This window comes from Solanum tuberosum, unplaced genomic scaffold, assembly GCF_000226075.1.
Source record: "Solanum tuberosum cultivar DM 1-3 516 R44 unplaced genomic scaffold, SolTub_3.0 scf00047, whole genome shotgun sequence".
NCBI lineage: Eukaryota > Viridiplantae > Streptophyta > Magnoliopsida > Solanales > Solanaceae > Solanum > Solanum tuberosum.
Window position 1 is genome coordinate 1981199 of NW_006238973.1, and position 24066 is coordinate 2005264.

The following is a 24066-nucleotide window of genomic DNA, read 5'->3' on the forward strand; positions in this document are numbered from 1 at the left end:
ATTATAGTTTCAGGATTTGAGTGGACTGAAATAGTTGAACTTTTCTCTGCCCTTCATTAAAAGTAAACCTTTGAGAATGAAAACAATCCTATTGTTCTCCAAAATTGGACCGCAAATTTAAATTTAATCGGATCACAAGTTAAATATTTTCGGTGACCAAAGAAAAAAAAACCTTATAAAATATTGATATGGATAAATATGTTTGATATCTCCTCAGTTTCAATTTATGTAAACTTATTTTGATATGAAGTTTAGGAAATTAAGAAATAAATATTTTTGAAATATGTAATCTTAAATATGATAATATTTGGATAATTATAATTTTTTTGAAACTTGTAACCTTAAAAATATAGAATAACATTTATCATTTGTATTAAGAAATTTATAAAATATTTATATATATTTAATCATGATTCATTATTATTATTATTATTATTATTATTATTATCTATTAGTTTTAAATTAATATAAAAATTCACAAATTTTAAATCTTAAATACGTGCTAATCTACAACATCCTCTAGTGTGAAGTGGTTGACTATTGACCAGATAGTACTTTAGGAATAAGTCATGTTAGATTTTTTTAATTTTTTTTTGGTTTCCCATTCGATGTTCGAAGTCCACATTGGAGCTCCGATTAAATTTGAATCTCGCTCTGCAACGCCAATTCGGGGGTGGCACTCCCAACAAGATTTTCTCTATACCTAGGACTCGAACTCGAGACCTCTGATTAAGGGTGAAACACTCTCACCAGTACACCACAACCATGTTGGTAGTCATGTTAGAAATTTTGCTAATGTTTTTTCCTTTATAAATGCAATATTTATTAATCGTCACATCATTCATATAATTAATTTTTTTTATAAATTGTATTCTTAAGCATGTCAAAAAATATAGGTGGCTATACAAATTTGTTACTCCCTCCCTCTAATAATAGTTGTCCACTGTGTGAAAAAAATCAAATTTATCGTTTTTCGTATATTATAGTCCATGAATTTTTGGTGATACGTGATCACGATTTGTTTTGACAAAATTTTTTCAATGACGTCCGTTACGACCATATTAATGGCATGAGTTGGTCCCAAGGGGCAAACAGACGCGTTTTCTAACTCAAACGAGCCTCAATGAGGAAAAAACCGAATTAACTGTTTTCGTGTATTATAATCCATGGATATTTGGTGATACGTGATCCCGACTTGTTTTTGGCCAAAAAATTTCATGGACGTCCGTTACGACCTTATTAATGACATGAGTTGGTCCCGAGGGGCAAACAGACCAATTTTCAAGTTCAAACAAGCCCCAATGCGGAGGAAGATCGAATTTAACGTTTCATGTGCTATAGTACATGATTTTTTGGTGATACGTGATCATGACTTGTTTTCGTGTGCTATAGTACATGAATTTACTTTTAGTTCTTGATGTTATTTTTATAAGAGATTTTTATTTTCATACATGGGAGATCTAATAATATCATTTTTTTTAATTCAATTTTTAAATATCATTTCCTAAAAAATAAATAAAGACTTTTAAGCGCTAATGATTTTACCAAGTTTACTGTAAATATTACTCACACTTACACACCGAAAAATTCTTTCACACCCTATTTACGTTAATGATCCGTATATTATATTGTAGATATTTGACAAAAATTGTTGAGAGAAATATTAACAGAAAAATGTCACATTAATTTAGAAAAATTGACGTGTTTTTTTCTTCTCTTTCTTCATGGAATTTTGGACATGACAAAATCATTGACAAGAAGTGTCAATTAAAATTAAATTATGGACATGATAAAATTATTGACGAGAAGTGTCAATTAAAATTGAGTTTTGTACAAGACGAAATCATTGACGAGAAGTGTCAATTAAAATTGTCACCTACACTCAATTAAAATAACTTGAATCACTACCATTTAATTTTCAAACCTTATTAACAATTTTTTTTTTTTTATTTTTTTTTTATTATTATTATTAAAATATAACGATAATATTATAATACTCTATATGTGATAGATATTTGCCAAAAATAATTGTTGCGAGAAATATTAAAAGGAAAATGTCACATCAATTTAGAAAAAATTGACGTGTTTTTGTAGAACTTTTACGACTAATAATTGAGAAAAAAAGTCCAGCATGCAAGGACGATAACACAAAAGAAAGTAGTTTGTTGTTTTCCCAAGTCATGAAGTAAATTTCTATCATCACAGAAATTTACGAGAAAATAATTTAATTTTTAATTTTTAATATATATATATATATATATATATCTCATTAAAAGATAATATATAATAATAGTAACAGATGCAATTCATGTGTCACTCAACCCACATATTTTCGAAAAGGAGTATAAATATAATGTATGTTAATATTGAAAATTATATAAAAACTTTAATAAATATTAAATTTGAACCATAATTTTTAAAGTACAATGAGTTTAATGCTAAAAAATTTAAAGATTCAACTAATTAAATTTATATCTTGAGTTTGCCTCTAAGCAAAAATAATAAAGAATCAGAAATTCTTGTAAAATCCCACTATATATTGTACAACTTCATGACCCTTCATGTCATGTGGTTCCTCGCTAGGAAATATTCCCTCCGTTCACTTTCACTTATCATTTATTCTTAAAATAGATTTTCATTTTTACCTATCACTTTTGACATATCAAGAAAAAACAATATTTCTTTGTATAAGTTTTAGGAATCACATAGTTTTAATATGAAATTACAATCTATCCCTATTTAGTTTGTAATTACATTAATCCCTAAAAAAGTAAAACAAACCGGATACATAATATGTAGCTCGAATACATTAAAAATTAGCTTGGATACATTATAAAATAAACCGGATACATAATATGTAACTTGGATACATTTAAAACTAGCTCGGATACATTAAAAACAAGCTCGGATACATTATAAAATAATTTAGAATTAGGAGAGAAATAACGGATTTTAGAGGTTTTTAGAAATAGAAGAGAATATTAGAAATAAGGGAAACATAAGACGTGTATTTCAGTAATTTTTCCTACTTTTTTTCTATGTTTTACCCTCAACATTGCATGGGCCTGGCACACCCCACCAAGTCCAGTTCAACTTTTTTTGGGCCTTAATTGCTACATTTTTCTTGTTGTGGTTGTAAAGTTTTTGTTTAAAGAAGTATTTTCTTAATCAATCCTAAATATTTTGCCTTTTATATATATATATATATATATTTTGCCTTTAAACAAGAAGGAAAGAAAAATTATACTAGTAGTTGTCACGGGAAAAAAAAGCTTTCAGAAAAAGATTATTGAGTTTTCTTATGAAAATGGGGTAAAGAAAAGATCAAATGAAAGAAAACAAGACAAGTATTTAATGCTAAGGGCAAAACATGAAAAATAATAATTGTGTTTTCTTGATATGTCAAAAGTGACAAATAAAAATGAAAATCTATTTTAGGAATAAGTGACAAGTAAAAGTGAATAGAGGGAGTAATAAACGTATCTGAATTAGTCATACTCCAATATGAATATCGAATACCAATTAGAAATTCACAAAACAAAGATATATACATATTTTTATAAAAATAACCAATCGAATCGAACCATTAAAGCCACTAAAATGCATCTGAACATTAGGTAGGATTGATATCATCAGTCATCTTGCAATCAATTGTGTAATTGTTGCAGTATCAACTTCTTCTGTTTCTTGCACTAAGCCATATTTCTTCAAACTTTCTTCATCTTCTTTTACAGAAAATGCAGGCCTCTTAGGGAACTCAATCACTAAATTTGCAATATTTTTCAACATATTAGAAACTTCCAACATTGTAGGCCTATCCAATGGGTTTTTTTGGACACATAACAATGCAATTTGCATGCAATTTAATAATTTGCAATATGATGTTTTATCATCAAGTGATTCATCCATAAATTCCATGCCTTTACCATCTCTCCACATCTCAAATGCCTGTATTATTATTTTTTTCAACATAGAAAAAAAGAAGAAGAAGGTTAAACCATGTATTTGGTTTAAAAATATACGTTACAAGTTCGACAGAATTCAATAACTTTAGCAAGGAGTTTATTGAACTAAGTAGACACATGCATTTAAAATACCTTATGCAACTGACAATTTAAATTAATCGAATTCAATATAAATATCAAACACCATCAACAAAATAATAATAATAATATATTCAGTGAAATATCACGAGTGGAGTATGGAGAAGGTAGAGTGTACGTGAACCTTACCACTACCTCGTGGAGATTGAGAGACGTTTTCAAAATACCCTCGACTCAAATGCAACAAATCCAAGTAAGAAAAAACAAAAATAAAAACATAGCAACCAATAAGGAAAGTGATGTAGAGCCTATAACAAAGAAACAAGAATAACAACAAAATGTGATTTAAGTGAAACACAATAAACAACAGATGATGATAGATATCAAAAACAAGAACTATAAGAATATGTCCAGTACTATGACAAACACCAACAAGTCTAAACCCACAAAAAGCAAGACAATACTCCACACTGCCTATTGATCAAATATCGAACGCCTAATAAAAATAAAATAAAAAAATTATGACAACTCACATAGTCAAGAAGATTTAGCTGTTCATCTGGACCATAAAAACATGTATTCTTTTTCCCACTTATGATTTGAAGAAGAAGTACTCCAAAACTGAAAACATCAGATTTTGTTGAATAAATGCCCTGTTTTATATATTCAGGTGGTGCATAACCCCTGCAAATAAATATATATGATAAGTAAGTAATTCACGAAAAGACAAATTTTTATATTACGTATAATGTAAATCACATAAAAATAATAATTTTACTATCTTGAAAATAAGACAAGTCACAAAATATTTACATCTAAGTAATACATAAATAATGATTTAATTATGAACAATTAATATATATTTTCACTTTATTCGATCACTTAATATGGAATATCGCTTACAAAGCTTATTTTACGTACCCATATATATTAAATAATTTGATAGTGTAAAAATTGTTTACGAGGTATATATAATACTTACAATGTTCCAACTATTCTGCTTGTATTTGCTTCAACTTCATCCTCCTTAAACATTCTTGCCATTCCAAAATCAGAAATCTTTGGTTTCATTTGTAAGTCCAATAGAATATTGCTGGCTTTTATATCCCTATGGATAATTGTTAATCTTGAATATTCTTGGAGGTATAATAGCCCTTGAATAATGCCTTCAATTATTTGCACTCTTTTTTCCCAATTTAGAACTAATCTTCTCACTTGATCTACATGAGAAAATACAAATCAAGTTGATCAAAAAACATATAAATACATTTCATCTTCAGAGTTAGTGACAGAGTCAGAATGTCAATTAAAAAGATCCAAATTAGATATTTAAAAAAAACACGTGAAAAAGCGAAGAGATTTAATATTTTTATAATTCTTTTCAGTCCATATAATATGGTATTTTTATCTTTTACATTTAATTCAAAATAAGTATATTTTTTTACATAATAAAATATTTTTTTTTTCTTTCAAATTTACCTTTATTTTATACAGTATAATTCTTATTGCAGGGGTGGATCGGCTAAAAATCAATCTTTTTAAGCTGTTACAGACTGTTTGTTGGTGTTGCAACAAACACTGGTGCTTAATAGGAATAACAACATAGTGGATGTTTACCTATAATTATCTTTTGATTGATCCAAATTCATAGTATAGGTAAGTCCCTTTTTATTTTGGAGGGGGAGGGGTCATGGCCACTATTTGATATTCGTATTGGATTCCGATTAAATTTAAATTAGTTTTTAGAAGTCCCATATCAAGGGTAAAACACTTCATAACAAAGGCAATTCTGTACTAAGGAAAAATTAGAACTTGAGATATTTGATTAAAGATGAATGAATACTTATCAGTCCATCACAACTTTATTGGTATGTTATAATTTATAAGCAAGTTAAACTCAAATATAAAAAAGAATGACTTACTGTAAATGTAGTGGTCCAAGCTCTTGTTGGGCATATATTCATAGATCAACATTTTTTCTCCATTTTCAATGCAAAATCCCACAACTTTTACAAGATTTATATGTTGTAATTTTGCAGTAAGAATCACTTCATTTTCAAATTCTTCCAATCCTTGAGATGAAGTCTCTGATAACCTTTTCACTGCTATTTTTTCCCCATTCCTCAACTTTCCCTATTTAGATTTATAAGAAGCGTATTCAGAATTTCAAGAAGATTGATGTATTATTATGAAGAAGTGAACTCAAATAAAAATTTAATCAGTTTAATCTTCAAATTCTCACTTTAACATATTATGTCCTTTTTTAAAATTATTGTTTAACATCTATAGTTATATTTTGTATCGAAGATGTTGGGATCAATTGAAATTTTAAAAGAATAAACCAGACCAAAAAAAGAAAAAGAAAAAGAAAAAAGTACTAAATAAGATGCAAGACATAACACTAAATAACCACTTAGGTATACCAAGTTTTAGAAAAGAAAGAAAACATCAATAACTAGTTAGAGAGGTCGTGTTAACAATTTTTATTTTTATTTTAAAAAGTAAATAAATAGACATAAAATTTGAATTCCTAATTTTACTTAGGGAGGTACACTCAATATCTATCATAAACATAAATACGGTGAATATTATCGTCGTAATTTATATGGCACCATTTTCTTCTTTGTGCATCCCAAAAAAGATTATTTATAGCATTAATTACTAATTAACAACTCCTATTAGTAAATTCATCATCTTGAAGATTGAAGACCTGTCCCATCATTAATTTAATCAGTTAGTTTAAAATATAATATCGTGTTTTATTAATTTCTTGTTTTGTTTAAACTTTAAAATTATTTTTCAACTTTGAATTTTCAACCACCTATATTTTTTTAGAGAAATTATGAGGAGAAGCAAACATATATTAGTTAATTAACAAACTATAACTATAGAGCCTAATTAAGATTATTTTAGTGGCTATTTGCGAAATTTCCTTCTTCTTTTTTAAAGAATTTACTTTAAATATGCCATGCATATATTTGTAGTCTGGCACAAATTTCTGATTCGAATTTAAAAATATACCACAGGCCATCCAAAAATCATTGAAGATATTTGTTTTAAATAAAAAAATAACAATGATTAACCAGACCATTAAAGAATTATTTAACCCAACAGGTGCTATATATATAAAGGGAAAAATTTATAATTAGCAATATTAGTACCATTTTTTGCTAAAAGGATGTTAATTCAAATTAGAAATTTTTTACGGTGACCACATAATGATTCTGTTTCACATTTTCTTCCTATTCAAGACTCAAAATATTTTGCTCCAACAATTTTTAATTATACAAAACTAAAAATAAAATAAAATATATATATAAGTAAAACATTTATATTGATTAATTTAATATAAATATCGATAGAATTTACCTCGAAAACAGGTCCATATCCCCCTTCTCCAAGCTTATTGTCAAATGAAAAATTATTTGTAGCTTCCTTCATCTCATCAAAACTAAAAACTTGCAAATTGCTATTATCTCCACTTTTTCTTGCTTTATTTTTACTTCCCATTTTGTTCCTTTGGTTCCTCTCTAACTCTAATATAAAAAAATAAAATTAAAAAGAAGAATATTAATAACACTCCTAAATTCAGTTAATAATAATTTCACATATTTTAAAAATATCTGAAAATATTAGAGTAAAAAAAATATATATGTTTGACTTTTTAATGATAACATCTTCACGTAAAATTAATCGAAAAGAGTAATTACCTTGAAACTTAGGTACTTGTCTCCTTCGAAGATACCAAATTATAAACACTAACAATATCAATATTAGTAGTGCACCAATTGGAATCAAAATGATAACTAGTCGATTGAGTTTTTTCTTCTTCTTCACAATTTCTCCTTGTGTCATTCCATCAGCTTCTAAATTTTAAAAAACAAAAGAAAAATAAATAGTTGAGCCATTCATAAATTTATAATAGGTATAATATAATAGATCGACATTATAAATTTTGATCTCAACTGACAAGTAAACGCTGTATGTCTAGATCAACACCTCAATTTGTCTTTTTTGTGTTGTCGACACGTGACACTAAGGTGACATATCAAGTTTATGAGATGATCAAACTGAAAGGAGTTGAAATGCTTACATACCTTTTTTTTTTTTTTTTAGTATGAAAAGATATAAATCCTTTTGAATAACAAAATGAATGGAGTTAGTTTATACCTTGTGAAGCAGCATGAGAAAGAAGAGAATTCCAATTAGTGTCTCCTGAAATATCCATTGCATAATAACCAAGCAGCCCTCTGCTTTTAATATAAGACACTTTAGTCTTAACAGTTTGAATATCATCATAACTAATCCAAGTATTTTCCGAGTAACAATAATCTCCAATAATTCTATCATCATGTATGGTCGTGGCACGATGTTGCACTATAAAATCCCTAATTTGGTCATATGTCATCCACGGATCATCGTAGACATCTGATTTTCCGATAGCCGGTGCCCTGAGACCATGAATATTCGTATTATTCAATCTCCATGCATATCCATAAAAAGGAATACCAAAAACAATTTTTTGTGATGGGACACCTTGTTGAATCCATTGGTTGATTCCGTCACTACCACTCACATAGTTCACCGGGTCGAATAATTGTGCATGTGAATTTGTTTGTGATGGCGACCAATTTGGTCCGTAGAAGTCGTATGCTATTAGGTTGATCCAGTCTAAATTTTTTGCTAGTGATTGAACCGGATAAATTGAACCATTGACTCGGGGCGAACCGGAAACGGCTGCCGTGAAAAGTAAAGCCACTTTGCTGGAGTTTCTTGCCTCCGTGTTGATAGCAATGCGCCACTCATTCAAAAGGATGCCTTCATAACATATAAGTAAATAAAAGATTATCTTCGTCTAACTTTTACATTAAATTCTCTTATTACAAGGCTATATATTATTTACTCATCTTATTGACTAACGACATAAGTTTTAAATTCGTCATTATGAAATTTGACCATTTTGCAAAGCTGTCTAGGGACAAATTCAAATTATTTTGTGTATTTCACCCTTTTTTTTTCTTATAAAAGGCCTATGTGTTTTAAAGTCTTTATCTTAGTCGGTACAAATAAATCTAACTCATTTTATAAATGACTTCAACTATTAATGAAAAGTAAATCTAAATCACAATAAATTTAAACCAATAGGAACTCTCTAAATATTGATGTTTTAAAATATGAAATCAGGGTTCCACAACTCAAAATGATATCAGAGCAAAGAATACTCTAGATTCAAATTTCGTCAATCATGTATATGAAAAAGGAAAGAATATTCAAATTTTTATCTCTGTTTGATTAAACTAGCTCTTAGATGAGATGATCATACAGTACCTAAATTCATCATGTCTGAAGCAGATTCTGGAAATATCCAACTAAGATCAAGACCATGAAATCCCAATTGTCTAGCTAATTTTATTGATGAATCAATAAAACTTTTTCTTGAATTTGGTGCTGTAGCCATAACTCCATATGTTGTTTTATTTGCACCTCCTCCACCTATTGACAATAAAAATTTTGCAGAAGGATTTTTTTGTTGGACTATGCTTGTAAATTGTATGAATGAATTTGGTGAAGTGAGAATTAATTGATTGGATTGGGAATTAATATCAGCAAATCCACAAAATAAGTGAGAGAAAGGAGTTAAATCAATTTTGTTTAAGGCTATTAATCCACTGTCCCATAGCCAGTAACCTCCCTTAATTGTAATAATTTGGCCATTAGAGAAAATGATTAGTTGGTGGAGGAAGAAAAATAAGAAAATATTAGTGTAGGAAAAGGCCATGGCTGAAACAAGTATGATTTTGGGTGAGTTTCATATTATATAGTTTCATGGTTTGAGTTAACTATGCGACATGAGTTGTGGTGGGATGGCTAGAATCTTTTTTTGCCCTTAAATAGAAGTATCGGATTTGAATCATTGAGAATGGAGAAAAGAACGTTGTATTGAGAACACCTTCTCTAGAATTGAGCCCTATAATTTGCAAATTCAAATTTAATCCAATCTCAATTCACAAATAAATAAAATTGAGTTGAGCGTGGAAAAAGTTAAAGATGATTTTTTTAGTTTCTAAAAGAATCATAAATATTTTAGAAAAGCTTATAGACTATTGATACGAATATTTCAATTTATGCGAACTTATCTGTTTCGATATAAAGTTAAAAACTTAAAGATAAAATATTTTTGAAATATGTGATTTTTAAAGTAATAATATTGTTTTAAAACTTGTAACCTTAGATTATAGAATAACATTTATCATTTATATTAAGAAAATTTATAAAATAGTTATAAATTTTATCATTTTTATTTATTAATTTAAAATTAATATAAAAAATTTAATTAAATTTTGAAAAGACGCTAATCTACAGTATCCTCTAGTAATGAAGTGGTTTTTTATTTTATTTTAGGTCACAGATCTATTTAATTTATTGTGGTTGACTCTTGATGTTTCTAGGAAGATGGTCTCATATTTTTCTTTTCTTTTGATTTGATTGATGCATTGTATTTGATTGGGGAAATGGAAAATAATTAATAAATACAAGGTTTGACTTAGCTAGTCTTCAGGAATAAGTCATGTTAGAAATTTTGCTATTGTTTTTTTCTTTTTATAAATGCAATATTTATTAACATGTTATAGGAGTATCTTTTATATGATTATAAAATTTTATAAATTTATGATCTTAAATATATCAGAATATTTATGTTGTTATAAAAAAATGTTATCAATTAAGGAATTTGGTATGAGATAAAAATATATTTTTTGGGATTTTACTTAAAAAATTTATCTAGATTCTCTAAAGTATTGGATATTTCAAATAGATTTGTTGTAGAAAATTATAAAGTTATCAAAAAAATTCATATAAAAAACTATTCATATCAATAAGGTATGCGTTCACATGAATGCAATAGTTTTTATTCCCATAATGTATTTATATTAAGAATATCAAGAATACTCGTAAATATTTGATTATAAATTGAATTATTATTATATATTAATTGAGATATGTATAATAATTCATAGATTTCAAATTTTGAATTTGCCTATATCAATTATAGAGGAGGCAAATTAGCTCATGAAACTATAACAACTCGATTCGTCCAAATTTGGACTGATGATTACACATTGACTATTATTAGTTTAGCCCCTTTTAGTCCATCAAAATTTGAGATGATATCTAATCCAAATTGCTTCATAAATTAAAAAAAAAACTACTTCATGAAAATTTTTGTCAACATTTTAGAAAATACAATTTCTTATTTAATATGTTATATACAACTATAGTGAAGAAAATCATAATTTTACTAGGCATTAAAAATTATAAAATAAATAATAAAGCAATTAAAACTTAATAGTACTTGAACGGATTAGATTTTAATTCGTTTTTAATTTATTTCAACTTAAATAACTTTTAGGCGAATTAATAATTAACTCACCCTTTTACTTACTCAACTCATTTTTAACTCGCTCAATTTCAATCCAGCTCATCTATTTGACCCCTATAATCAACAATATTCACTAAAAAAACTTGGTATAAAGTGATTGATTCTTTGATGTTCCTAAGAAGATTGTCTAGTATTTTTTTTTCTTTTGATTTTTGGTGGATGCACTATTTTGATTGCGAAAATGTCTAATATAATAAGTACACGTTGACTAATTGGTCTTTGGATTATTTTGTTTATTTATTTATTGGTCTTTGGATTATTTATTGGTGGATGCACTATCTTTATTTATTGGACAAAATGGCTAATAAATTGACTAGTTAATCTTTAGGAACAAGTCAAGTTAGGAATTTGGGCAATGTTGTTTTCTTCTATAAATTGGATATTCATTATGCTATGATTTGTGGACTACCTACCGTCACATGATAAAAAATTATTCACACTCGATATTAACATACATTTTCATTTTATTAAATACTTAATTATGATAAATTTATACAATTTAATATAAACACATGAATAAATATTTATCCTTCACATGTCAATCGGTTAAATAGACTTAAAAACACAACAACTATATATCTTTGAGTTTGACAACTTGCAGTAATATTTCACTTGCTTCATTCATATAATATTTTTTTTTACTTAGAATCAATTGGTAAAAGGTTTATGATTAAGTGAATTGCTTAAACTAAAAGACTATTTATTTAGTCATAAAAAATGCTTTTATTACCTTCCCATGCTAGCTAGTAATTATAGCCTTCGTTTTATATTATTATATTATGTTTCTTGTAATTAATAATCGTATAATTTTGTTATAGTTACTATTCAGAATGATTCATTATTCTTGAGCCAAGAATCTTGTGATAATATATATATATAATATTATTTATTATTTCTTCTAAATAAACACCTTATTGTTTCAACTAGTAGAGTGTCAATTAAGTGAAATATTTAAGAAGTCATAGAAGATAGTTTAAGACAAATATTCTTATAATCAAAGGCAATTAACTCTTTCTTGAGAGTGTACAAAAACATTAAAAAAATAACATAGAGATATAAACTTGGAACCTAGTTTGCTCAGAAATATTGCCACAATCATGTCGTATCCTCCACATATACACTAAGAGTCCGAGCAACATAGCTTTGAATAACTTTTTTCCAAGATATAGTTAGATTTATCACCACATTAAAGTAATCTGAACTTTATCACAGCACAAAATTAATCTGCAGAATGCCATGAAAAGAAAAATGACAAACGAAAAAAAGCTTTGATGTTGGAGAAGTCATCGCTAAGAAGCAGCAAGCAATTTACATTAGAAATGGTACTGTCAATAACATCATTTCCAGAAGAAAATAACCAAACAGAAGGCCTGCGGAGTACTACTACATATTGACACTATTAACTCCTAAATTAGTAATGCTGCAACCTAGCTAGATCCTCTTCTTGCTGACTGACAGCTATAGAAAACTTCATAGTTAAATCCATATTGTTCCTTCATCTAACATGCCTCCATCTTGCTCCTGCATTGCATAAGGAAAAATCCTTTAAAATGCAGTCTGAAGAGCACAAAAGTTTCAAAAGGCATTCATTCCCTTTTGCTTTCTTGGTAATGTATGTATGTAATGAGAAAAGAACGTGACGAGCAAAATCTACAGGCAAAAATAAAAAAAGACAACTTTTTGAATTTTGATGCCTAAGACTAGTGGTGAAGAGTCGTCGCATTCAATAACAACTGGCAAAAATCCTTTATAATGCACCAGCATTCGTTTACTCTTATAATGCAGTATGAAGAGCACAAAAGTTTCCTTTTCTTTTTCTTGATTATGTTTGTAACGAAATAAAAGTAAGGATCTTTGCAATCTTGTCATAATCAAGGGAACAAAGTGCAGAAACTTAACGGTGGTAGATCAAACAAGAACTTGATGAGTGAAATCCGCTGACAAAAATAAGAAAATTTTCAATTCTGATGCTTAGTGCCCCCTGATAACCTAAGATAAGTGGTGATAGGACGATGCATTATCTCGAAAACTGGATTTGAAGTGATGATGTACAAATAAGAATTATGACATTCAATCTCATATTGCAAAAAATTCAAGAATTTTTGGGGGCACTAGCATGAGCAAGAGCAAAAAATAGTTAAAAAGTCCACTGTTGTTGAAATAATATAGTTATTAAACTAAAAAGACGATGAAATGAACATTGAACTCAGAAGTAGAAGAAACACAATAAAAAGGACATGGACTGTATTTTCATATAGTTATTCTAGTCGATAAAATATGCAGCTTATTGACAGCAGATTTAGTGCAAGATGAACCTCAAGGGGAAACAGTGTTTAATCCCGAGAAGCTATTGTTGGTGGATTCGTGAAGCTTAGCGACGCTGATAACCTAAGATTAGTGGTGATTGGACTGATGTGGTATCTTGGAAACTAGGATTTGATGGTTACAAATAAGAGTCATGGCATTCAATCTCATATTGCAAGAAATTCAAGAATTTCTGAGGCACTAGCAAGAGCAAAAATAGTTGAGAAGTCTACTGTTTTTGATTAATAGAGTGATTCAACTTGAAAAGAGATGAAATGAACAATGAACTCGGAAGTAGAAGAACACAATAGACATTGACTATAGCTTCATATAGGTGTACAGGTCAATATAAGTATGCACCTTATTGACATCAGATATAGTGCCAGATGAATCCCAAAGGGGAAACAGTGTTTTATCCCGAAAAGCTATAGGAAGAGATAACCAACATAGCCATTTGATTCAGCCCCGCTTTTTGTGGTATTGGTTGCTATTGTTGGTGAAGCAAATATATGTCATCACCTCCTCTGCAGATTTGTTTTCATAAGTTGGATGCAAAATCCAGCTATACATTTAACTATTGACGTAGAAGTCAGGTTTATCTCGTTCAAATAAATTATCTTACATTGAACTAGTGTTTTCTATGTAATGTTGTTTATGCTGGAAAAAAAAATATTCGGACATTTCAAGATTAGAGAAGGTAATCATACCCGTTTCATTGCAGTCATTAGATCATCCAGGGAGTCATAGCCTTGTGGACTAAAACCAACTTGTTGCTTTGTTGGCTCCAAGAGGTAGTCTTCATTTGACCTTGTCCTTGAATCTAGGGTCAACTTTTCATGCTCGGTTTGCTGCACGAGTGTCGAAGAACCTCCACTCGATCTACCAATCAATGACATGTCCATCCTTCTGCCAAAGTTCTCATTGCTTTGATTCATACTGTGGCTTAAAGAAGCCATGTTACCATCATTGGGAACCTGAGACCTTAAGTTGTTGCCAAAAGTATTATTTGAGTTGTGGGAATAATGTTGTTTATTATCGGCCCATGCTTGAGATGGTGTTTGATTCATACTCTGAACAGCACCTGCCATACTTTGACGGTATTGGATTTCTCCCCTTGAATCTTCAAAAGGAGGAGAAACTGAGGTGGTGGAAGTAAAATCAAGAGGGCTGTTCTGTAAATGAGTCGTGGCTTCCCTTACACTATTTTGTGGCAAATGGCTGTTAATGAAGGATTCAGTCAATGGGAAAGAATTAGACTGGAACTTCGATAACTGAATGGAATTTTGCCAGTTCTCATTACATCTACCATGTTCCAGAAAGTTGGAAGATCCATTAACACCAGTATTGAACGAGTCTGAGCTAAACGGAGTCATGTTTTGAGAGTGCTGATTTCCAAATCCTCCCCCAGTAAGTGGTTGCTGGGGATTCCCTTGAAGCAACATCGGAATATTTGGAACATTGGATAAGGAGTTATTTGAGCAACCGAGCACTTCAGCTGTAAGCAGTCTCGACTCGTCCAAAGGAATATGCGCCGAGGACTTACTCTGCTGCAATTGATCAAGCTCCAATGATGCAGGAATGCCTTGAAATAAACTAGCATTCTGGCTGGCAGGCGGAATGTTTGGATTCAGTTTTGTGAAAGCATTAACGGAATTGCTCAAATTTTGACCATGACTAGGTTGGAGTAGCTGAGATGCTGCCAGGTTGCGCACGCTCAGACCAGCAGCACTATTTAGTCTGCCAAGCATGCCCCCTGAACTGTACGATGATAAGGCAGCATGAGTATACCGTCCTGATCCACCCAATGTTCGAAAATCTCCAAGCCCATCCAGTGAGCCCATTCGCACATAGTCCCTTCCCCCTAATGCGGCAACCATGTTTGCTTGTTGGGTTTGAACTGAATTGATCCTTTTCAAGTAAAGCCTATACTTCTGCAGAACAGAAAAGAAAACCAGATTAAGAATTCTGAAACTGTAATCTTTTTCATTTCCAACAATGAAGGTAGGATGTACGCAGACCTTACCCCTACCTTTGTAAGGTAGAGAGGCTGTTTCTGATAGATCCTCGGCTCAAAATAAAGGTACCCGACACTGTATTGTAAGAAAATAGACACCCAGTTCTTCTGCCCCCTCCACCCCCTCAGTTACCTACTTACCTTCTACCATGTCGTGTCTAATCACCTCCCCCCCCCCCCCCCCTCCCTTTAACTTTTGACCGGTAGCTGCTTTCGGTACAGAAATCATAAGATGCAAACTTTTTACTTTGAGGAACATTCCCATCCCTATATGATGTCAATTTTTTTATTAGATGAAGTAGACTTACATTTCTCCTAGCAACAGAAAACATTTCATTGATTCGTGCAGCACCACTCTTTTCACTATCAGTAAACTCTGCACCAGAAGCAAATACAAAAGGCATCCCACTTTCCTTTGCAAGTGTCCGAGCAAACAGTGTTTTACCTGTTCCAGGGGGGCCAGACAAAAGCACACCCTGCAGTGCATTAAATGAATCATACTGAACAAGATTTGCATAATATATAGTTTTAGCAAGTCTTGAAAGGATCATTGAGTTTACCCGCACAAATTTGACATCTTTCTCATAATATTGCATTGGATTTCCCATATAAATCATCAATTCATCCAAAAGATCCCAAACATCTCCTCCCAATACTATTTCTTTATACATCGATTTCGTCTCACCAACTTCTCCAACTGGCTAAGTAGGCAAGGAATAGGAGTTAAAAGGTGACTGTAGATTCAAAATATTCAGAAAAAATAAAAGAGACTGGTATTAGATGATAAAAAGTTACCAAAATAAAATTTTCAGCATAAGCCATATCGAAGAGTTGTTTATATTTCTTATAGAGGAGGCGATTTGTCGTGATGTTCAGAAGCATCATAGATTCTCTTATAAACCACAAAATCAGTATTACACTTTCTACAACCAACCTCTCGCACCTCCTTACTGGTGCATCCTCATCACATGTTCTTGAATTATTCAACTAAGATAATTGAGCTCCATTTTAATCAGGATAATGTTACCATATAGCTGTTTTAGATTCAGACACTACTGCATTACTACTTTCCAGTTTCTACGAAATATCCCTAGATGCGAAGTATTATTTGCAGCCATTTGCTAATTAACATTCATGATATGTAGCAAGGTTATATCAGATTTTGCTCTCTTAGCCACATGAAAGCATAATCCAAGGCGAGAGAGCAAAATCCGATCCTCTCACAAATGATTCATCATTGTGAAACATTTATTGGCCAGTGCTTCAAAAATATTGACCTTGTTCACCTCCACTATCCAAGCCATGTCTAATAAATCACTAATTGTGTAATGATTTAAAGAAAAAGGATCAAATAGAACAAATGAAATAACAAAGAAGAAGGAGATAAGACTAGTGCCTGCAGATGGCTTGCCACATTTTCCCTTGTAAGCCCGTCAACATTCATCAGGTCAAGAATCCTCTTTGGGACAGCTTCTGCAATAGAAATAGGACAGAAATATTCATTTAATACAGGAACATTCATAACAAGCATAGTCGGAGAAAAACTTAATAATGCTAAAGAACTCACTTTCGATACCCAACTGACCAACAGCTGCAACAAACTTCCTGTGAAGTTCTATGGACCAAACGACACGAGCTCTCTTCTGAGTTGTTGGATCTTCATCGTCATTTCCATTTTCATCATTCTCATCTTCTTCATCCTTCCTTTTCTTATTACATTTTCCGTTTTGATCTACATTACCTGTTGGTGATTGCCCTCGACCACTTTCTCCACTTACCTGATAAGATTTGTCTTGATCATTAGACTTACTCTGGCTCTTAGGCTCAACCTTCTTTTTTCTGATCACATGTTGCCATATGTTCCTCAACTCCTCAATTCGAACAGGTTTCACCAGATAGTCGCAAGCACCATGATCAATTCCCTTCCTTACAAGTTTGGTATCGCTGTTTGCAGACAACACTGGACCAAACGAAAAGTTCAAACATCAACTAATTAAGAAATTCTCAAGTGTTAAATCCAAACATTACCCTAAAGATCCTCTATTACAAGTGAAACACAATGCAATTAGTTACTCGAAGCTAATAAGAATCACAAGGGAGCAAAAACATTCTATTTTTTTGTTTAACCATCTGGTATCCAAAACCTACTGGTCCAACTAATCCAAATTCACTCCACGTAAGTTCATCAAAAGGGTAAGTTCTCCCTATCAGGAATTTCTCCATTCCCTAGATTTGAACCCGAGAACTCCAGTCAAGGGTGGAGGGATCCAATTCATCCCACAATATCCATTGGTGCTAAAGGGATCAAAAAGTTGAAAATGATAGATCTATGCAAATAAGATAAATGAAGATATTTTACTTACTTATGACTGGAAGATCCATCTCAAGACCAACAAGTTCAAGAAGTTTAAAGCCATCCATATCAGGCATGTGAACATCACTGATGACCAAATCAAATCTATCTCTATTCTCCCTCAACATCTTCAATGCCATCCTTGCCTGACTTGTTGTAGTTACTGTGCAAAAACAAAAGATCTTCAGAATAATAATGCAATTTATCAACAATCATGAGGAGGAAAATACAAAAGATTCATAAAGCTAGAAAGATCTCAAAATAAATCAGGAAAATCCAGGCTAGTAAAACTTGAAATGAGAGATAGCAAATGATTCAAAATAGAGAATTTGGGAATTGAATATGTACAAAAGCAAAAGCAAAAGCAAAAAAGTAAATCAAAAGAACTCCAATTTCCCTTATTGTTCTATCAATGATTATTGAAAGGACATGGTCAAAATCAAATAGAAACTGTACATGAAACACCTATTTTCCAGGGTAAAAGAGTTTAAAATGCTCCTGTTGAGTGTTGAAAACAAGAAACAACAATGATAAAACAAGAAAAAGAGTTCCTTTGTTTTTTTCTCACATAAAAACAGAAAACCTACTTCAAAACTAGACCTCACAAACAAGAAATCAAGCACCTAATTGGCAAATTATCATAATTAACCAAAAACAAAAAAAAAAGATCCATAGCATCAAGCATTTACCCTGATACTGGCATTTTCTGAGCAAACCATCCAAAAGCTTCAAACAAATAGGGTCATCATCAACAGCAAGAACTCTCATACCAATAGGAAAATTATCATAATTATTTCCCCTTTCACCACCACCCATATTCCCTCTAATTTCTTCCACAGTCATTTTCTTGAACCCCACACACACCAAAAAAAAAAAGATTGCACCCCAAAATCAAGAATTCCAGACAAAAAAGTTCAAAACTTTACCGCAAAACACACAAAACAAATCACTTCCTTGAATCTTTCTCAAACCCCCATAAACTCCAATTGTCAGAATAAATCCAAACACACAAAAAAGTTCAAAACTTTACCACAAAACATACAAAACAAATCACTTTCTTGAATTTTCTCTAAACCCCAATTGTCTCAACAAATCCAAACACACAAAACAAATCACTTTCTTGAATCTTTATCAAAATCCCATAAACCCCAATTGCCTCAATAAATCCAAACACACAAAAAAGAGATCAAAGATTGGAACTTTGAAATGGTTTGTAGTAGTAAGTAAGTAATAAAGCTGTACGTGTGGACAATGATGGTTTATGGCTTGGTTACAACCCAACAATACAACAAATCATACAAAAAAAATTCTAGTCATCACAACTAAACTTTTTCTTCTTCTTCTGATTGTGTTTGTTTTTTTGCTTTTTTTTCCTAATATGCTCACCCAACCCCTTACCCTCTACACCCCTCTATTCCATTGGTGGGTAATAAAATATTGCTTATTGGTGTCTGTTATATATAATAGTAGAATATATGTATATTATATAATATAATGAAAGTGAATAATAGAGGTTTGTTTATGATCTTTTTCTTAGAACCTTTTTTGAAGCATGCATTTTTGGAAGTAAGCTTTTTTTGTAGCCTTAAAAAAAAAACATAATACATAAACATCGTATTCTATAACTTAATTTCAGCTAACGTCTTTAAACATCACGTTCCTTTAAAATAATTCAACTGACATTTATACTTTTCAATTTATATGTAAATAAATAAGTACTTATATTGTAAATGATAATTCATATGACACACACTCGATGATTAGTATCATGTCATGTACTTTAATTTAGTATTAACTGATATTTATGTCCTTCAACTTTGTTTGCACGAGTTAACATTTGAACGTGTATAAAATTAAACAAGTAAACACACATATCATATATGACAATTTGATACATTTGAATTGACTTGTATTATGTCATATACAATGTGTATGTCTATTATTCAACTTCATAAAAGTTAAGTGTCTATTTTTACATATTCAAAATTGATGGATATAAATATTAGTTAAGATCAAATTAAAAAGGACACGTTTTATGTATTATGAATTTAAGAAAAGGATACCATGTGACACATATGTACACACTCACAATTCAAGAAATCTTGGCCATTCATTGGTCACGAAAATTATGGCTAAGTTTTCTTGAATCTTAATTAGATTTACCTTTTAGATCAAGATTGCCAAGTAATCAAAGCTTTCATATCCTTTATTTATTCCTTTTATGTTCTAATGACTTCTTATCTCTTTTGTTTTTAGTTGATCAATAATAGAATAAAAAAAAATGTAAGTATTTTGCAAAAGGATTAAAACTTGTTGAGGTCGAGAAGAAGAATGGACAATCATTAATGAAGGATCTTGGTTAATTATTCAAGGTATAAAATATTCCCTTAGGTATTTTTCTATTTATAGAAATCATTTAATGCCTCCACTTCTTAACCATTTCTTTCTTTAGAGTTTGAATACGATAAGGTTTGAGTGATTTGAGGTTCCATTTTTGTTTAATTTTTTAACTTTCTTGAAATGGACTCATTTTATGAAATGACTAGTTAGCCCATCAATTAAAGAGTTTAAATTATATACACTAGTATTATATTTTATTTATAAAAAACAAATCATGTTTGAGAGGGATATAAATGTAATTATAACTTCCTAAACATGTGCTATACTATTTGAGTCAATGAAGAAATTTTAAAGGTAAATTACTTGTGGGCATCACCAACCCTACACTCTATTTTACTCTTCAAATATAGAGTTTTCTATTTTTTCGACAATCAACTCCAACTCAATTCTCTATTTTACTCTCTAAAAAAGAATCCTCTTCTCTATTCTCAATATTATATTATTATTTATATTTCATTTTTGTTTTCGTATTCCATAATATAAATCTTTTCTTCTTCTTTTTTTCCGAATAATCATCCTATATAATTTCATGTAATATAAAATTTTAATTATTAAATTATATTTTTTTCTAAATTTCTAAAGAACAACTACGAATAATTGAAAACCACAAAGTGACGAAAATTTAAAAAAATATTTAAAATATTATTAATTCGAGATGAAAGTAGTATATATAAAATAAAATATTTTTAAAAATGTTATATTACATTTAAAAAGAATTGTAAATATTAGAGATTTAATTAATAGTCTTATATGAAAAATAATATATTAATTAAAAAATAGTAGAAATAATAATATAATATTCAAAAAGTGAAATAGAGAGTATGAATAGTAGTTCTCCAAATTTGAAGAACTGTTATTCAACTCTCTATAATTGGAGAGTAGAGGATAAAATAGAGAGTGATTGGAAAGGACATTCTCTTTTTTACTCTCAAAATATAGAGAATGGAGAGTAAAATAGAGTATGGTTGGAGATGGTCTTACTTTACATTTTTTGCCTTTTTTATTCTCAAAGTTGAAACATAACTGTAGTTTGAAAATTTTGCCTTTTAAGGCAACATTCACTAACTTTTCTTTAATATATATAATAAAAATAAATGTTTGGATATTTTAAGTGGAAAATTTAGTGTAATAAATAGAGAATAAGTATATACAATCTTTTTCTGTTCATTAGGACTTTAAGACACTTCCTTAGATAAATTTGTTAATGAAATTTCCCTCTGTAGTTGTTCATTTTCAAAAAATAATAAATAAATATATATTTACACACACGCATTTATTTATTTAAAAAAATATCCAAAAATTGAGTAGATAACATAGCAATTCATTCAAAATGTTTATTGGAATAATCACTGAATATTCTTCAGTAAAATATAGTGATTTTTTAGTAGTGTAATATCTGGTGAAATAATTAGATCCCTTCACTTATAATCAAAAGTTTCGAGTTCAAACTTTAGAAATTGAGAAATTCTTGATGAAAAGCGTTTCACTTTTAAATAAATTTTATACAAGACAAATATAAATTGGTCGAATCAATTAATTTGTGATATCTTATGATTGAAAGAACATATAAGTTGGCCATATTAGTTTTCTTTTTCCCAAAATAAGGAAAAATGTCATGACATGAAGTCGCCCTATTAAATTTTATTGTCTGGTAAAGTATTAGCAATAACATGTGCAATTAAATACAATTTTTGACTATTAGAGTGTTTTAGATGATAGCTTTTGAGATCCCAAAATAAAGTCAAAATTTTTCTCCAAACTTTTTAAGAAGATTTTTTTATTAGAGAGGGAAAAATTAGCTTATAAGTATATAATTAATTTACTTAACCAATTTAAATTTGAACGGATTAACGATTCACCATTTAATAATCTCTTACATTCATTTTGATCTCTTCAACTTAACCCATCTAATAATTGGAATGATATGTAGCACAAATTAATACATGAGACACATCATTAAAATATTTTTTTCTGATATAAAGTCATAAATCATAATAAAGGGAAAACAATTATATTACGTAATTAAATAAGTTATAATAAAACAAGCAAATAAATTAAAATATGATAGCTCTTCTTTATTGTTTTTTTCTTCTTGATTAAAAGGTGGTTTGGAATAGCTTCTTGAAAAGGAAAGACTTTGTGTGGAGTGTACCTTTTAGGTGATAAGAGCTAAGTTTGTAAGTTTTATTTTAGGTTTGGACAATGATTTTCCCCCCACCTTATATTATAATATGTTATGGTTTAAATTTATTTAGCACTTTATTATTTACTATGACTAGAAATGTAACAAATGATTGTTTGTTACTTATAATGTGCTTAAAAAGATTTTCTTCACCCATCAGAGTCGTGATGAGTTGTAAGCATTCAGTTATTTTTATTAATTAGAAATTTTGAGTTCAAATCGTGATTTCTAGATATTATATTGTGTTTATTAGAAAATATTTTACCCCGCCTTTCACCTCCTTAAAATGAAATTTTCTAAAGCAAATTTAACTTTTGTCATGTCCCAATACAAATGTCGAATACTAGACGAAAAAAAAGAAAAAGAGAGAAAGAACATTCTCATGACCATCAACGTATTTGATGAGATGTTTGGAGATCCCTCAACCCTTAATATTAAACCTCTTATTTGAGCTCTAGCAAAGTATAATCTTTCGATAGCGAGCGATTTTTTCTTTCCCACTAAATGAATCTACATAAAACAAATTCAAATTAGTAAAATTCAGTGAATCTCGGATGCAAAATAATTTAATCGAGTCCTTTTTCTCATGAGATCGATAAGTAGAGGTAGAGCTAGAAGTGTAGAAAGGGATATATGCAAATCAATTATTTATTATGAACACATAATGCACTCAAATATGTGAATTAATGGTCAACGAACTAGATTGAAAACCATGAGTTCTTAGATTCGAAGCAAATATACAAATTGATTTCTTTCATCTATCCAAATCTTAATGAATCGAGTTCAAATATCACGTCCACTCAAACTAGTTCGAAAACCACAATTATAAAGATATATAGTATTTGAAACATAATTACAAAATACAATAAAATCAATACAATTTTTATTTTTTTAAAAAGTGAACACATAAGATTTCTGTTTCAAGTATCTAAAGTACCAAAGAGTACATATTTATTTATACAGGTCCTACACTGCAATAAAGTGCCAAATACCCTCCACGTTGCGTTCTGTGATTGGCTGGAAACAGGCATCACTGGGACCCACGCGTGAGATTCCCTTTATACTGTTCCTTAATAACAACATGTGGGTCGCAGGTCACTCCGTCGTCTTATATTAGTTGTTCATTTCTTTACACATTTTTAAAAAATTCATAGGTAAGAGGGATACTTTCGAAAGAATAGAATTAACTATTATCTTCGTCTTTTTTACTTGTCAAATTTTATCTTGACACACCTATTATATTAAGAAAAAAATGATGATATAGTACCATTTTAATTTTATTAATTGATGGGGTCTCAAATATACTTATTCACTATATTTTTCAAGGATATT

At 29.8% G+C, this 24066-nt stretch overlaps 2 protein-coding genes across 3 annotated transcripts; both read right to left on the bottom strand.

The window, feature by feature from the left end:
* Nucleotides 1-3462: 3462 nt before the first annotated feature.
* On the bottom strand, nucleotides 3463-9863 carry LOC102598125 (receptor-like serine/threonine-protein kinase SD1-6). Its single transcript, XM_006343618.2, has 8 exons — nucleotides 9372-9863; nucleotides 8214-8861; nucleotides 7754-7909; nucleotides 7413-7579; nucleotides 5966-6176; nucleotides 5026-5263; nucleotides 4577-4727; nucleotides 3463-3948 (listed from the first exon to the last, which is right to left on the bottom strand). The coding sequence occupies exons 1-8, from the start codon at nucleotides 9820-9822 to the stop codon at nucleotides 3637-3639; spliced, it is 2334 nt and encodes a 777-aa protein (XP_006343680.2). The 5' UTR covers nucleotides 9823-9863; the 3' UTR covers nucleotides 3463-3636.
* A 2871-nt stretch (nucleotides 9864-12734) lies between these two features.
* On the bottom strand, nucleotides 12735-19581 carry LOC102598455 (two-component response regulator ORR24-like). 2 transcript variants are annotated; one of them, XR_001473039.1, is made up of 7 exons: nucleotides 18842-19581; nucleotides 18163-18315; nucleotides 17367-17759; nucleotides 17196-17272; nucleotides 14493-15716; nucleotides 14146-14309; nucleotides 12735-13002 (listed from the first exon to the last, which is right to left on the bottom strand). XR_001473039.1 is itself a non-coding variant. In XM_006343619.2 (6 exons), exons 1-6 carry the CDS (start codon nucleotides 18993-18995, stop codon nucleotides 12958-12960), a joined length of 2046 nt encoding a protein of 681 aa, XP_006343681.1. In that variant the 5' UTR covers nucleotides 18996-19580; the 3' UTR covers nucleotides 12735-12957. The 2 variants fall into 2 exon arrangements, 1 of the variants encoding a protein (XP_006343681.1); XM_006343619.2 differs by lacking the exon at nucleotides 14146-14309 and having other exon boundaries at nucleotides 18842-19580.
* Between the last annotated feature and the right edge of the window lie 4485 nt (nucleotides 19582-24066).

Excerpts from the sequence above, each read along its gene's own strand:
- LOC102598125 (XM_006343618.2), bottom strand. The coding sequence starts at position 9,822 with ATGGCCTTTTCCTACACTAATATTTTCTTATTTTTCTTCCTCCACCAA. Across the intron at positions 7,910-8,213 it reads TTCTCATGCTGCTTCACAAG|AAGCTGATGGAATGACACAA; the intron begins GTATAAACTAAC and ends TTTAAAATTTAG. Across the intron at positions 3,949-4,576 it reads AGCTAAATCTTCTTGACTAT|GCATTTGAGATGTGGAGAGA; the intron begins GTGAGTTGTCAT and ends ATAATAATACAG.
- LOC102598455 (XM_006343619.2), bottom strand. The coding sequence starts at position 18,995 with ATGACTGTGGAAGAAATTAGAGGGAATATGGGTGGTGGTGAAAGGGGA. Across the intron at positions 17,760-18,162 it reads GATGGATCTTCCAGTCATAA|TGTTGTCTGCAAACAGCGAT; the intron begins GTAAGTAAAATA and ends CGTTTGGTCCAG. Across the intron at positions 17,273-17,366 it reads TGGTCAGTTGGGTATCGAAA|AAGCTGTCCCAAAGAGGATT; the intron begins GTGAGTTCTTTA and ends TTTCTATTGCAG.